Here is a 16267-nt window from a genome sequence, read left to right as displayed (position 1 = left end):
ATTCTCTCCAAACTGCATAATGGGAGACAATTGGTAAACAAAGTGGAAAATCAGTCTTCCCTTGAAGCAGACATGTTTTCTTAGAATTGGGATGTCACAGTCACACTCCACTTCTGTCTTTACTGAGGATTCAGTCAGTTTTAATCTTGGAGGAGCTGCAGAGGTGCCTGCTACTGCTTTGGAAGTTAGGATTACATAATAAATACACTTTTCCAAACAAACTGCCAGTGTGTCAGCTTCTCTCCAGGTTTGCATGCAGTATTTGGGGAGAATCCCAGGGATATAGCTTAACAGATGGCCTGTTGTGGTGAAAGCATCCCAGCCTGCCCAGGTGCTTGCAGGTGTTGGCCTGGAGTTTTAGGCATATATTCTGCAATGGTTATGTTAGGATCTTCCTGTCCAAAACCCTACATTACTTTGAATCCAGCATTGATTTTCCAACAAGGAATAAAGCTAATTGTCATGGGTTGGCACTGGCCAGATGTTAATGCACCCATGAATATATGTTTTTCTCTAACAACTCCTGTGGGATGTGATCAGGAACAGAGCAGAGCAGGCTTAAATCTTGAAAACAAAAAAACCCACCAAAACTTTATTAATTACATAAGAACAGGGACAGAAATACTCTTAAACACACACAGAGACAGAAATAAAAACTTCTTAGAACATTTCTTCTCCCAGTTTCTACCTCCCCACCCATCACTTTTCACAGACCAACCTTTGGGTTTTAGATCAAACAATCACCACTCAAAAAAAAACCAAAAAAACTAATCTTCAATTCAGCAAGGGAGAGAGGAGTCTCTCTGGCACCCCAGACTGTTCTCCAGAACACACAGGTCTACTCCTTATGTGTTTCCATGTCACCCGTGGCACCGCCCAGAGAAGTCTGCCAGGGTGACACTCTCTTTTTCTTATGTCCAGCGCTCTCACCGCTGTCTCATAGGCCAAAACTACATACAGGGCTTTTTAAGGATGCTGCATGCCGAGCTCTCCCCTTTTCACCCAGGGGCCGGGGTTCCAGGAGCAGGTCTGCCCTGAGGGCAGAGGGCACCACCTCACCCTTCCCCTCTTTTCTCTGCTCGCTCCACTCTTCAAGTGCCAGTCACTGTAGCAAAAGCAAGGGCAGCTGCATCCACCCAAAAATGCAGTTTATGTTCAAAAGAGACTTAAGTTCAGTCCATGGCTGACATTATGCAAGAGAAGTCCAGCTCAGAAGGCTACTCCTCTCATTCTTCCATCGGGTTCCTTCCAATCATGCTTTATCATCTCAGTCTCAGGCCGCTTCCCTCTCTCCGAAACCACCAGTCATGAGAATCAATGTATAAGAAAAGTTTCTTTCTGCTACACAAGGGTTAACAGTTTTTTTCTCGGCAGGGTGCAGGCTCAGGCACTCCCAGGCTCCACAACTCCCACCTGGCTCTGCACCTCCTCCCGGAGTTTGGGGTGGGAGGGGGTGAGCACACACGGAGGGCACTTCCACAGTTTTCCACCCCTCCATCCTGGACGGGGCGGCTCAGTTCCAGTCCTGTCCCTTCTCTTCTCCCCACCCCCGGGGGGGGCTCCGGCTTACCTGAGCCGACCACGTGTTTCCCCTCCCCCACCCAGCCTCGTGGCTGGGCGGGGGAAGGAGGCCTGACACATCTCTCTGCTGAAACCGGGATCTGAAAAGAGGGCGAACCCCCTAGACTCCTGCTTTTAACTCTTTGTGTCCTCAGAGGCGTGTCCAAACCTCCGAGTGACCAATCTAGGTGCTAGCAGAAAAGCTGATTACTGATTGGACTGCCCACATCCCCCTGGAAAAAAATTCACCTCCCTTGCAACCACGACACTAATTAAGACCTGAAAATCATGCTGCTTCTGCTGTGAAATACCTTGCAGCTTTTTAAGGTGTTCCAGGTCTCTCTCCTTAAAAATACCTCTCAGAATGAAAATGTTGAGAATTACTCTTCTACAGATTTCAAATGGGGGGAGAAAAGCAAGTTTGGGTTATTTGAAACCTTATAGTTCCTGTTGAGCTTTGTTTTCATCAGAGTTTTAGGTACTTCCAGGAGGGTTTCATATCTCAAAACCTGTTTCCAAGGTGTGTAAGTACAATTAATGGGTGATATGGCTGGGTAGGGGAAGGGGATGCCCAGGAAATCCCTTCAACCATGTATTGGACTCAGCAGTTCTGTAATGTTGATCACCCAGGTGAGGCTGAACAAGGCACTATGTGAGCTCCTGGTCTCAATCTTGCAGCTTTTGTTGGTTAGTCACATAAATATAGGGGGGAAGGGTTCTGGAATGTATCTCTGTAGTGGCTCCTTGGGTAATTCTCATTAAGGCTGGTTGACCATGATTTCCTCCATAAGCATAGCCTTTGTCATGACAAACTACAGAAATGCTAATGGTAATTCATTGTGGCTTTTGTGTATTTATTGGGAGCAGGAGAAGAGATTTATGTCCTTCAGAGTCAAGGATGGTGTGTGTACAAGTGGGTTGCTGGGGGGTGTGGGACAGACAGCCTGAGGCCCAACTGCTGTTTTTGCCCTGTGTCAGACTATAGAATCCAACTGGAGGTGTGGGAGGCACAACTTGCAAAGGATCCAGTGCCGCTCTGAGAACAGCAAAGGGGTCTACTGTTTACAGTATGATGATGAGAAGATCATCAGTGGCCTACGAGATAACTCCATTAAGGTGAGCACTTCCCTTTGGCCTTTCCCTGGGTGTGAGCAGGGTTCTGGCCTGGAAGCTGCCTGTGCTTCCTGCTTGTCTCTTCATGGGATAGTGGCTTTGTGTGGTTGGTGAGGGTGAGATGTCTGAGCCTGGCAAAAACCTCACCTGCACTCTGCTCTGGAAGCTTGGAGCACTGTCAGAGATTATTTCCATTGACTCCAAAGATGTGCCCTGAAATCAGTGTTCCCCCAGGAGGGGAAGTCTGTGTGCCACTGGCCTTGGCTGTGGCTGTTTCATTGCCAGGACTTTGCTTCCACGCTCATCCTCTTTGGCACTTCCTTTGGCCAGACAGGATTTGATCTGATCATGATGCTCCGTTATTTCACTATTCTCTCAAAAACTTATATCAAGACTTCCTTAAGCTAAAGGACAAGGCCCACTGATGGGGCAGACTCACTCCTTGTGGAGTCTCTCCTTTCTTTGCAGCTGTGACAGTGTTCAAATCTTGGATCCATGTTCTTCGTGTTGATAAACCATTTATCCTTCTTGTTTCTAACAGATTTGGGACAAAACAAGCTTGGAATGTTTGAAAGTATTAACGGGACATACCGGCTCAGTTCTTTGTCTGCAATATGATGAAAGAGTTATTGTAACTGGATCTTCAGATTCTACAGTGAGGTAAGTGTTAAGTTCTTGCACAAAAATAATTTGAGTATCAGGGCTGGGAATATTTTCAGTAATCTCTAAATATCAGAAAACATCCCTAAAATGAATGTGATATTTGTATTCCAGAAGCAAGATACTCATACTTGGCAAAGCTTCACATTAAATAGTTTTTTTTTCCAAATCTATTTTGTTCTTTTAGCGTTAGGAATTTTGAAGGAATATGACCTGAGGGATTCAAGGCATATCCTGAAGTTTTGGAGTGGCTGATGGCCAACTATACAATAATTTCTTCAGTTAGGGTTTCTTGTACTGTCCTCTGCCATGTTATAGTTGTGACTGTTATTGAGAGGGTGTTCAGTACACGTGGAACACTGCCTGACTGCAGTTCTGCTGGCACTGAGAACACTTCCAGTACCCATCTTCCTGCCTTGCCCAAGCCCTGCCATTGGTTAGCCAGCCAGAGTTCTCCTTTGAGGACTGGGGCAGGCTTTGCCTGTTCACACCCTGCAGAGCCATCATGCATCCCTTGGGATAACACTGTCCTCTCCTGCAGAGTCTGGGATGTGAACACCGGGGAAGTTCTGAACACGCTGATCCACCACAACGAGGCCGTGCTCCATCTGAGGTTCAGCAACGGGCTGATGGTGACGTGCTCCAAGGACAGGTCCATCGCCGTCTGGGACATGGCCTCCCCCACCGACATCACCCTGCGCCGCGTCCTGGTGGGACACCGCGCTGCTGTCAACGTGGTGGACTTCGATGACAAGTACATTGTGTCAGCCTCAGGGGACAGGACCATCAAGGTACGTGGCAGAGCTCTACTCCAGGGCTGTGTGGCTCCCGAGGAAAGCCCTGGAGCAGCTGAGGGGTGCAGGAGGGGTTCTGGCCCCGTGCCTTTCTGGTGTCTCTCAGTGAGCAGCGTCCTCTTGCTGGCTCTTTGTGACTTCTGGCACACAGCTGCACTGGAATATGTTCATGGCTTCTGCTGTACAACTGGAGAGAAGCAAAGCCCAGTTTGAGCTCTCAGTCTTGAGATCAGTTGCTTTGTTAAATGTGGCACATCCTGTGTCTTTTTCCAGTGGTATTTTTAATTTCACTTGGCAGTTCTGTCCAGACATGAAATTCCTCAGCAGTGCCTTTCCTCACCACGCCTTCCCAGCAGCTCAGCCAGGCAGTGCCATGTTTGAAGTATTGAGAAGCTGGATTTGAAGGCTGTTACATACCAGAAGATTTGAGTTACCCAGAGTGCACTAATACAACAAAGGCATTTCCACCCTGCCCTCTCTGAACCAGAGCTGCCTGATCTTGGGCCAAGAAGTTCTTGGTAGTTCCATGTCCAAGTCTCTGCCAGAGATCCTGCTGCACTCTGTGTTGGAAAACGAGCTACTTGATGCTCTGCATTACAACTTCAATTACGGTTCATTAAAAATGAGCAAACTTGATTGAGTCCTTTAATGTTAAGACCAAGCTTAAAGGCCATTTGGACCTTCTCTTACTAAGAGCTTCCTAGTAATTTCTTTGGTTAAAAAATGTGAGGGTTTAGTGTTTGATAACTCCAATTTTAAAAATTATTCTTAACTTACGAAGTGTAATCAAGGTTTTGAAATCATTTGGAGCAGTCTCTGCCACCTGAAAATATTTTATATATAGTGCCCAGTTCTTCTCAGTGCCATAGCAGTGCCTGTGGCTCTGTCCCTGCTGGGTCCCCACTGGTGCCCAGGCCCTGCTCTTTGCCTCTGAAGATGCTCTGTGGGTTTTCACTCCTGTCAGCCTCAGGCCTGTCAGTGAATTCCTCGTGGCTTCTTGTGCAGCGCAGAAGCCTTGTTTGGTGCAGCTCTCAGGGAGTTTGTCCCGTGTCCTCCCCAGGTGTGGAGCACCAGCACGTGCGAGTTCGTGCGGACCCTGAACGGGCACAAGCGCGGTATCGCCTGCCTGCAGTACCGGGACCGCCTCGTGGTCAGCGGCTCCTCGGACAACACCATCAGGTGGGTGCCACCAGCTGCTGCCTGTGTGGAGCAGGGGCCTTCTGTCCTGAAAACAGGATTTCCCTCAACTCTGATGCTGCCACTCTTCCTTGGAATGTCTTGCAATTGGAGCAGATGGTTTATGAATGGGGCTCACCTCAGTATGGGAATAAACCTTTCACAACCCATGAAAGAGTGGGACACTGAGGTTTCAGAGTGAAAAAAACCTCTTACCTACTGCTACATCACCTTGTCATCTGTTGGGAGAGATGAAGAAGACATTGCTCCCTGATTTTCTTATTTTCTGAACTTCTAATCAATGGTTTACAGAGAACAGAAAAAATGTTAGAATTTCCCAGAATAACACGTATCTGAGCTTTACTTGCATGGGATTTTGAATGATTACAATAATTTTGATATGTGTACTGCAGCTGCTCTGAATGACACCTTTTAAAGCAAATTACATACCTCGCACAGCAAACCAGGCTGTAGCTGCATAACCCTGGATATGGGAATCAGCCTTTCTCCTGTGTTCTCCCCAGGCTCTGGGACATTGAATGTGGTGCCTGTTTAAGAGTATTAGAAGGCCATGAAGAGCTGGTTCGCTGCATCAGGTTCGACAACAAGAGGATTGTTAGTGGAGCCTACGATGGGTAGGTCTGAAAGCAGTTCCCAAAATTTAGCCTTTCTCTTGTGGGACTCTCAGGAGTCTGCAGACCATTTCTGTGGGGCTGAGGGCAGGACACCTCTCCAGAGCACCTCTGGCTTGCTCAGTTCTCTGCAGTGCATTATGGATTCATGGCACTTACAGCCATGTCCAAATTCTCCATTTCTTTCTCTGCCTGGAGAGTTACTGAAATCAGTTCTGGAACTGGGTTTGGCTATAGCCTTTTATTTGGGCTCAATGTCTGCCTGGGGTTGGTGGGCCCAGCTTCATTCCCACATTGCAAAGAGGAATGTGCAGTGTCAGCTTGTGTGTCACAGCCACCACAGGGTGATCACTGCTGCTGTAAAGAAAGACAAAACTACCTGGCTTTACAAGCTTGAGCATTAGTATTTCTGACAGTGTGCTTGATCCTGAGGAAGTAGCTATAGGGAAAACCTGGCAAGCTCTCCAGGGCTTTGGATGTTATTTTCTTTGCTTTCATAATGATTTGCTTCTTTTACTTTTAGGAAAATTAAGGTTTGGGACTTGCAAGCTGCTCTTGACCCTCGTGCTCCAGCAAGTACGTTATGCTTGCGTACATTAGTGGTAAGTAAAAATTAATTAATTTGGGCTTGTCTGGAGTGTTTTAGTACATTATTGTGGGATAGATGGGAATGTCAGGATGGTTTATGAAGTCTAGAGGACTTAAGAACAAAGAAAAATTTATTGTCATATCTTGAATTTTGAATTGAATTTTATGATTTGCATCTAAGCTTAAATGAAAGATCAACTTTTTTTTGTTTGAGATTCTCAGATACTCTTAAAAAGAAATCATCATGATACTGTATCACATCACTCTGGTTATTGGTGTGTTTCCCTAATATCACTGTAGGGCTGGTTTTAAATTTCCTCGTATTAAAAAAAGGGTCGAGAATCTTGTGAGCCTTTCCCAAACTTTTCTCCTAAACCTTCACTTTGGAAGGAAAACCTGGGAAGGGAGGAGGGAGGCTGAGTCCAACAGATTGCCACAGGAACTCTCAGCCCTTCAAAGGACTGTCACATTTAAGGCTTAAGTTGCTTGAGTTATATTTTTCTTTGTAATGAGAGGTTTGGCTTATGACAGCAGACTTAATTAAAAATAGATGGAGGAATGAATTCCTTGTTCTTTCCACCCAAATGTGTGTGGAACTTCACTTCAGGAGTCAGTTTGACAAGCCCATAGCAACTCGGAGTTCTTGACTGTAGGTGATGCATGTGCTTGGCCTTTCCAACACCTTGAGAAGTGCTTATGTGGCTGGAAATGCTTCTCTTTTTTCTTTCTCTTCAATAGTCTCAGTATGGAGATGAGATTTAACTCTTCTTTTATTTAGTTTTAGTGAAAAAGTTGTTTGTTCCTGTATTCTGTGGGTATCCTGTAGCTCAGGTTGGAGTTTGAGATTACTCTGCCAGCTTGGGCTAGCTCTCCAGTAAAGGCAGAGTCCTCACTTTAAAATTAATGAGAGTGGATAAGGGGGACTAAGAGGAGAGCCTTTTCTGGGCTTCTTGTGCTACTTAGAGATCTGTTGGAAGAGCTGCTGCAACATGTGCTCTCCTTCTTATGGCAGTGTTTGAATTCCTGGCTGCTGGTGTGGGAGCCCTGAGGATCCTCTCAGCAGGGTGGAGCTGTGATGTGCTGGTTTGGGGCTGCACAAAAACAGAATCAATAGAGAATTCTGCAGGAGAAGGAGCCCTGGCAGAGCATCAGTGCCAGCCAGGGGCCAAAATTGCTGCTCCTTGGTGGACAGACAGCTTCCATCTGGAATAATCTCAGTCTGTGGCTGGGCTGGGCCCATTGAGGGAGGCTCAGGGTACAGTACTGGATTTGGGAGCCATGTTTTCTGTAAAGAATTTACACACAAAAGCAGCATTTTGTCAATCAGTGTGTTATTATGAAGGTCTTTTAGTCAGCACAGCAGAGTTTGAACACACCTTGTGTGTCCAGATCCTTGTGTGATACCAGTGCACTGCAGTGTTTCCCTCTTGCCTTACTGACTGCTTGCCTCTTGCCCACAGGAACATTCAGGACGTGTCTTTAGGCTCCAGTTTGATGAATTTCAGATCATTAGTAGTTCCCATGACGATACAATTCTGATTTGGGATTTCTTAAATGTGCCACCGAGTGCCCAGAATGAGACCCGCTCTCCATCTAGAACATACACCTACATCTCCAGATAACAGTCTGCACTTTACTGCCCTCAGAAGGTAAGGCTCCCTTCTTGATGGATCTGGGAAATGTCTGAAACGTTCCCTCCGCCTGCAGCTTGGCTTAGTCAAACAAGCTGAGGTTTTCTTAAGGAAATAAAACCTTTTTATGCCACTTCTTTCCCTACCTAGTCTTTGTGTGGTCATGCTCCAGCATGTCCTGTTGGCTTCCCCCTTCTGGAATCCTTCCTGGTTATAATTGGGTGTTGAGGCACGTTAGAGAAAGCTGTCATGTGTTCACAGCATTGCTGGGAATTGAGGAGCCTCGGTGTGTGGCACAGGCATTCCCAGCTATCCCATGACATGGGAGCTGTTGGGAGCTCTCCATGTACCTGCTGGCTGTGGGGAGCTGTGCGAGGAGCACTGCAGGGTCTCTGCAGGGATCTGAGCCTGGGGCAGGAAAAGCAGCTCTGTGAGGAGCACAAGTAGCAGGGAGAGATGTCAGAGCTCACAGCACAGCTCAGAGCTGTCTGAAACAGAGCCCAGAACTCACTGGAGTTTGGGTCCCTTTCCCAGTCACTGCAGTCAGTGCTTAAAGCCCTTTGTTGGGAGTGTGGATTCTTCTCCTCTATACTGCTGCCAACAATTGCACTTCAGACTACACCTGCCTGTGAGTGCTGGGGCTTGCAAACACAGGCACTGCCCTCCAAAGCACAGCAGGCTCTGCCAGTGCTTCTGAGGAACTGGAGACACCACAAGAGGAGCTGGGAGTGACACTGCCCCAGCAGGAAGGGTTTCTTTTATTTGAGTAGATAATGAATACATCTGGTGTGGAAAGCCTTCCTGTAAGGAGTTTACATTCTCTCTCTGGATACATTTGTCCCTGCTGTGGCAATGTATTCCTTAGGTTTTTGCAGGATCTCTGTCTGGCTGGGAAATCCTTTCCCTAGTGGAGACACACTCTGAGGTGCTCCTGCTAGAGGATGAGTTTTCTTTCACCTCAGGAAGGGGTGGCTGCCTTCCCTGCTACTGAACTCCTTTTAAAGCTGCCAGGGTAGTGCCTTCTCTGGATCTGACACTGGGATCTGTTGGCACATTGCTTTGCAGGGAGGGTCTAAGCTAGCAATTGGCCATTGCCAGGCTGAGCTGCCTTTCAGCATTCCTGGAATAAGGAAGAGCTCTAATGCTGTGAGCACGAGCCACGTGCAGATCCCAGCTAAACCTTCCCTTTGGAGCAGGTTTTGAGAAACCCTGCTCCCCTGCTGCAGGGGAACTTAGTGAAGCTCATGGACTGTTCATCCTGCCTGGGAAGGGACAGGGACACCTTGGAAAAGCTGCATTTTATAAACAGTCTCCATCTGCCTTCCAGTCCTGCATCAGTGCTTGCTTCTGTTAACTAAAATGATAGTTTGAGATGGACAAATTCTGTTTTGAAATTACAGATTGGGCAGAGTTCTTTAAAAGCCACAATATAGTGTGTCTTAAGCACAAAAGAAACACAGAATCATAGACTAGCCTGAGTTTAGGGGACACCCACCAGGATCATCAGTCCAGCTCCTGGCCTTCCCCAGACCCCCCAACAATCCCCCCTGTGCATCCCTGGCAGCGCTGTCCAAAGGCTCCTGCAGCTCTGGCAGCCTCGGGCCGTGCCCGTTCCCTGGGGAGCCTGGGCAGTGCCAGCACCCTCTGGGGGAAGAACCTTTCTCAAAATCCAGCCTGAGCCTGCCCTGGCTCCAGCTGCAGCTGCTCCCTCAGGTCAAGAAATGAGGAGTTGTATGAAATTCCTGTCAGTTCTTGGGCAGCACCGTGCTGGTGTCACTGGGACGCGTGGCACACACTGCTCTGTCTGTGGGGTTTGCCAGGGCAGTGGGAGATGCCTTTGGCAGGGGATTCTGCTGCTCACATCCTGCACACTTGGCAGTTGTGCACAGCTCAGTCTGCCTGGCCCAGGAGGCACAGCTGGGACTACGCAGCCCCCAGGTCTTGGTGTTGGTAATGACAGTCCCTTAACAGCTATTTCCTCTAATGCAGAGATGCTGTGATGTCACTTTTTGACAGGTTTGTCTGACTTCAGAATCCAAAAACCCTAAATCTACATAAAATTATGGTCGAACAGCTAATATTTCATCATGACATTTAATGAAACGGTTTTATAAGCTTTCAGACATCACAGCCTTCTTAGTTTTGTAGCAGCCCTGCACACGTTTTTACAGGCTTTGCAATGTGAGGCTCTTCAAAGTGGATCAGTTTTGACAGTCCTGGCAGTTGGCTGTGAGAGTTTTATTGCTTTCTGTTGAATTCCTGTTGTTTATTGTAACATGATAAAAATTGTTACCATATGATAGTCTAATATTCTGGTATTAAGCATTAGGCCTTGGGCTGAGGGAAGGGAAGTCAAAGGGAAGTGCCTAAGGATGTTTTAACCTTTCATGGGAATATTATATCAAAAGAGGAAAGTTCTCCCCAGTCCATTAAAGATGGTTTTGGGAAGTGGCAGGTAAAATCAAAGCTCAGATTTAATTACACTCGGACTTTACACTGCCTCCAAGCTGATAACAGGGTCATCAGGCTGGAAATGGGAATATCAAAGTATCTGAGGTTTTTGTCTGTTTTCCTAAGCAGCTGCACTTGACTCCTGTGCAGAACTCTTCCTCTGCAGTGTGAGGAAGAAAGGACAATCCCCTGACCATTTTGGGTTGGGTTTGGGGGGCTGAGCTGCAGGTCCCTGGCTGTGCCCACCAGGCTGGGACTGCGGCTCTGTGTAAGGAAACTGCCTGTGGGTACTGCCAAAGACCAGAGCCACACAGAGCCTGGCTCTTGCTGCAGTGGGCTCAGAGCACACCCCAGAACCCCTGGGGCAGCTCCCCTGCAGGAGGGGCTGCACCAGGGAGTTCCTGGCCAGCAGTTCTGGCTGTCCTGCACAAGTGTCACTTCCTGCACGTGCTCTGCCCGTCCTCTCTCAGCCTGGATGCAAAGGATGCTGTGGGCCTGAGCACCTCAGGGTGCTGTTTGCCATGAGCCTCCTCTCAGTTCTCTTGTCTTTTGTCTTTTTCAGGGTTCCACAGTCTTGAACTACTGGATTTTTGGCTACTACATGCCTGAAGATGATTGACAGCTAAAGTCAGAATTGGTTCTAGATGCTGTATAGATGCAAAGCAGCACAATTCTATATCTAAATTTCTTAATCTTTCCTGCTCTCAGTGGTCGTCTTTGAATTTGCTACAAATTCACTGACTTGGAGTAGATGAATTTCAGAAGCCTATCCTTCCCTGCTGTGAGAAATCCAAAGCTTCACATGTAAATTGTCCGTAGAAACTGAACTCTGATGGCTTGTTTTTCAGATATAAATCAGAAGTCAAGAAAGGACTTGGCCTAATTTATATTGCTTTGCACTTTTGTCTGACTTTAAAGAAAAAAAAACATTCTCCAATGAAATTTGGGTGCCAAACACATGCCCAGAATGTACAGAGCTTTGCTTTCCAGTCACCACTGTCCTTTAGGCGTTCCCCATGGCAGGTTCAGAGCCCGTTCTGTTCCGTAGGTGTACGTTGGACTCTTAGAAATATTTCTGACTTGCTCAGTAATATTTTTGGATTACAGTTTACTTGTTTCTGCACCAATAATTTCTTTTAAATTAAAGATTCCCTGTAATTCAGGCTAGGTTATCTGAACTAGTTGTGTAGCACTGTCTTTTCCTTTGCCCTGTGCTCTGTACTCGCCGTCCTGTGCTTCCTGATGTTTGCTGTAGTCCCCCTCCTTCCCTGTGTGCTTCCCTCATCTCGGATACTGTGTAAGCATGTAGATACCTTGTACATACAGCAGAGCCTCTGGTGCCAGCCTCAGGGCGTCCTGACACTACACACTAACACTCAGCGTGCTGGCACTTGGCAGCAGGATGTCCTGACTCCTGGCACTGGTGGTGACATGAGTACCTAGACATTGTCTCTGCAAAAGGAGGTTTTCAGTATTCATTAGTTGGGTTGTTTTTGTTTTGCTTTTGGTTTTGGTTGGTTTTTTTTAATGGGAACTACATATTTTAAAATGTAATTTCTAAACTTTTTAAAAATTAAAAACTGTTTAATTTATGTTCTGTATCTTATATTTTTGTGCCGCGGGATTTGCAGCTGTGTGTCCCTAACACCAGTGGGGCCTCGCAGCCCCCGCTGATGTCCTCGGTAGCGTTAGTTCGGCTGCTTAGCGGAGAAGAAACCATGGGCCAAAGTTCCATTATTTATGTTTGATTTGTGGCACTTCCTGATGGTGAGAGGAGCCTGTTCCAGTCCAGCTCTGCTTCCCGTGCCCGTTGCTGTGCTGGTGTCCCAGGAGGATCGGCTGCCGTGTCCTGGCTCCCCATGCTTTTGTTAGGGAGTCTCCATAGCTGCTTCATCAGTTCTCACGGTGTCCCCTGTCACCTGTGTGGTCACACAAACGCCCTGCATTGTCCTTGGGTCAGGAGGAGACGTGGAGCAATGCAGAGTGAATCTTCCGTCGGCGTCAGCCCCGTGGCGTTCCTGTGCCCGCGGGGGCGGCGCGGCCCGGCTGTCCCAGGGAGGGCACAGCTGGCACGGCTGTGCTGTCATTCCTTGTCTGTGTCCGTCTGTGCTGTTCTGTGCTGCCAGCAGCTCGTGGCTCTGTTGGGTTTTTGCCTTTCCCTGTGCAGTCCTGGGGCCGGGCGGTGCCCAGGGACAGCAGGGAGCTCGAGGTGTCACCAGCCAGCCCCTCCCAGGGGTCACTGCAGGGGCTTCCCTCCCCACCCTCCCGGGAGCCCAGCTCCCTCCCCGTGTTACTCCAGCTATTTATTCATCATTCAGATGAGCGAATGTGATGAAGTCCAGAAGAACAAACTCGCTCCTGAGCGTCCATGAGGTCACATTTTGGTAAGCTTGACAGTAGTTCGTGCAAGTGTCTTACTTTACCCTTCTCATCTAATAGCTTTAATATTAAACTGTTTAAAAAAGAGACATCTGTCATGGCCCTGAAGAAAAAGGTTCTTTGTTTCTGGAGAGCGGAGTCCTTTTTTTAAAAATGCATGTGTAAGATTTAAATTCCTGTTTTTCCTTGGGAGATAATGGTATTTGAACATGCAGTCTAAACTTCTTTGTGCTTTGTGTAACATAGCAGTGGACTTTTGTGATTGGCACCCAAGGAACTCGACTCCTGGGATTCATGGTAGTGATCCTGGCTGCATTCTGGACTTTGTTTTGCTAACCATAATTGAGCAACTGTACATTACTGCGATATTAATGTTTCAAAGCACTGGGATAGTCTAATTCTAACTTGTAATTATGTTTGCCAATTATCTGTTTGGAAAGTTGATGTATGAACAGCTTCTTGAAACTGTTAAATTGTACAGATATCGTTCATGATCTAAAGCTTTGTACTGTGGAATGTGCTTAATAAAAAAAAGTTTGAACTTAATTTGTCACATGAATGGATGAGTGACATCACCTCAGCAGAATTTGGGTGTGAGTTAAGGATGGGTTGGAGCTGGGGGGGTCCCTGCCCAATAAATGCCCTTCCAGCCCGACTGCAGTGGAAGGCACAGGTGGAGCCCAAACCCGTCTGCCACAGCCCAGCTCCTGCCCTGGCACGGGGGGTGGCAGCTGCTGTTCCACCCTGCCCTTTCCTGGGGACAAACTGGGAGGAACAGAGAGGCCTGGAGCTCAGCTCACCCATCACAGAGATCTGAACCCCACTGCCTCTGTAGGAACACTGCCAGGATTCTTTCTTTACCAAGAACGCAGATAGAATGTTTAAAATACTACCCATCTCCTGGCTTGTTGAAGCAACCTCCGTGCCTTGAGCTGTGCAGAGTTTTCCAGGGCTTCCTCTGACTCAGGAAAAGCTTTGCCTTGGGCTTTTCTTAGCTGCTGTGCAGTGAGTTGTTTAGTGTTGGGTTTGGTGGGTGTCTGTGGGAGGCACAGACCTGAAATGGTTTTGGAGGTGCCATAAACTCCCTGCTAAAAATATGAGCAGTTCTGGCTCAGCACTGGCAAATGCAGGCCTCAGGAATGGCTCCAGTGCAGATGACTTCTCCTTGCCCCACTCTCGATTCTGGGTAGGAGTGTTGGAAGCAGCGCTGCTGCTGTCAGGCTGAGGCTGCCCTGGAGCCGAGTGAGTCCAGTCCCGTGTTTGGTGCCAGGAGTGCAGTGTGGAAGTGCAGCCTGGCTGACCTCGTGGCGGGGTTCTGCAGGCCTTGCTGGGTATCATTATCCAAATAAGCCACAAAAGCTCTGGGATGGATCTGCAGTGTAAACCTTGAGGTCAGCCTTTAACATTCCAGCTCACCTGGGTGGCCTTTGGGTTTGGTTGTTCTGTGGGTTTTCCCTTGCAGTTGCAGCCTTTACTTGGCTGTTAATTCCCATCAGAAAATTTCCCAAAGAAGTCGTGGAGGCCCCGCTCTCTTGGGTGCTCCCACCCATCCTGGAGGGATTTGGGGCCCCTTTGGACTCTCCCCTCCCACCAGAGGGTGGGAGCCACACACTGTCCTGACCATGGAGTGCCTGTGGGGCTGGGCAGCGCCCTGGAAGGGTGGGCAAGGAGGGCAGGGCAGGGCTCCAGGGGCCCCCACAGGCACTGGGGTCTCACTCAGGCCCAGCATCTCCTGCCAAGCCCTTCCCAAAGTCCCGGAGCTGCCTATGGATGGCGTTAGAGCAGCACAGTTCCAAAGGGAAAACTCCATCCAACCTGGCCTTGAACACTGCCAGGGATCCAGGGGCAGCCACAGCTGGGCCAGGGCCTCCCCACCCTCCCAGGGAACAATTCCTGCCCATTATCCCATCTATCCCTGCCCTCTGGCAGTGGGAAGCCTTTCCCTGTGTCCTGTCCCTCCAGCCCTTGGCAGTTGTCTCTTTCCATGTTTCTGCATCTCCTTCAGGCCCTGCAAGGCCACCCTGAGCTCACCTCAAAGCTTCTCCTGTGCAGGTGAACAATCCCAGCTCTCCCAGCCGTTCCTCCCAGCAGAGCTGCTCCATCCCTCTGCTCATCCTGGTGCCTCCTCTGGCCTGGCTCCAGCAGCTCCAGCTCCTTGCTGTGCTGGGCCCCGGGGCTGGGGCAGCTCTGCAGGTGGGCTCTGACCTGAGCACAGGGGACAGGGGCAGAATCCCCTCCCCTGCTGCCCACACTGAGAGAATTTAGGGAAAAATGTCCTTTTGGAAAAAATTCTTTTCTGCTCCCCATCCCAGCAGAGCTTTTGCTAAAAATCCCAGGCCAGGCCCAGTCTCCAAGCATGCCAGACACAGCTGTGCTCATCCCTGCAGTGGAAACGCTCCCGTGGGATGCTGCTCTGGTCCAGGCTCTCCGTGGTGAATGCAGGGGCTGTCCCTGTGCCAGTGCCGAGCACAGCCCCTGCTCTGTGACAGTGACGGGGTTTGGGGCTGCCCTGCCCCGCAGCCCCGGCTTCTGTTGCAGCCGGTTTTGGCTTCTCCAAGCTCGAGCTTTATCTTGGGTACTTTAAACACATTTCTGCAATGCTCCGTGGTGCTGAAACAGGACTTGAGTCACTGGTTAATCACCCACTGGTTAATCACTCACACACCAAGACCAAACCTTTCTGGGCAGCAGGGGCTCCACGGCAGAGCTCCTGCCCTCTGCAGAAGGGTTTTTTGTTCTGCAGCAGAACTGAATTCAGGGCAGGAGATGACAAAAATCAGCAGTGATTATCCAAGCCTGTAGGTAACATCCTCTTGGGATACCTCCAGGCATTGTAGCAGCATGAGGGACTGCTGTGAGTCGAGGCCTCTCTGGTTTCAGCTGTCTGAGCTCGCTCAGTCTCCCTGGGCGTTTCTATCATCACTAAACACATGGCACGTGCCCACTAAAATCTGTGAGCACTGACTGAAATGATTCACTTTTATCCTTCCTAGATTTTTGTTTTGTTTTAGCAATGAGATTTTTTAAAAAATATTGTAAACAGTAATAGAACAAATCAAAATCGCAACTGAACCAAAGAGAGATCCAGCAGAGTTTTCCTCGTGCTTTGTACATCTCTGCACAGGAGCTGGGTGTATCCAGCCGGGCACCGGAGATGTGTCTTCACCTTTTGTCTTCCCTTAGGAACGGCCCCGCTGCCTGCCCTGAGCAGCAGCAGCGCTTGGGAGCGGTAATTGGCCGCTAATTGGGAACCCTAATTGGTTACGGCTGCCTGTGGGAAGGT

The 16267-nt window shown here is 48.6% G+C and overlaps 1 protein-coding gene across 4 annotated transcripts in view; it reads left to right on the top strand.

Annotated features, from left to right (window-relative positions):
- The window catches only part of FBXW11 (F-box and WD repeat domain containing 11), a 57077-nt gene extending 44880 nt beyond the window's left edge, over positions 1 to 12197 (top strand). For all 4 annotated transcript variants that reach the window (XM_063413284.1, XM_063413285.1, XM_063413283.1 and 1 more), the window contains 8 exons: positions 2539 to 2676; positions 3215 to 3333; positions 3875 to 4124; positions 5188 to 5306; positions 5828 to 5938; positions 6459 to 6537; positions 7984 to 8172; positions 11168 to 12197. In XM_063413284.1, coding sequence (XP_063269354.1) covers positions 2539 to 2676; positions 3215 to 3333; positions 3875 to 4124; positions 5188 to 5306; positions 5828 to 5938; positions 6459 to 6537; positions 7984 to 8145 — 978 coding nt within the window. In that variant the 3' untranslated portion in view covers positions 8146 to 8172; positions 11168 to 12197. The remainder of the gene's footprint in view (positions 1 to 2538; positions 2677 to 3214; positions 3334 to 3874; positions 4125 to 5187; positions 5307 to 5827; positions 5939 to 6458; positions 6538 to 7983; positions 8173 to 11167) is intronic.
- Positions 12198 to 16267: the final 4070 nt, after the last annotated feature.

Source organism: Prinia subflava, chromosome 16 (assembly GCF_021018805.1).
Source record: "Prinia subflava isolate CZ2003 ecotype Zambia chromosome 16, Cam_Psub_1.2, whole genome shotgun sequence".
In the NCBI taxonomy this organism is placed as follows: Eukaryota; Metazoa; Chordata; class Aves; order Passeriformes; family Cisticolidae; genus Prinia; species Prinia subflava.
The sequence above is the reverse complement of the archived record's forward strand: the minus strand, read 5'-3'. Positions and strand labels throughout refer to the sequence as shown.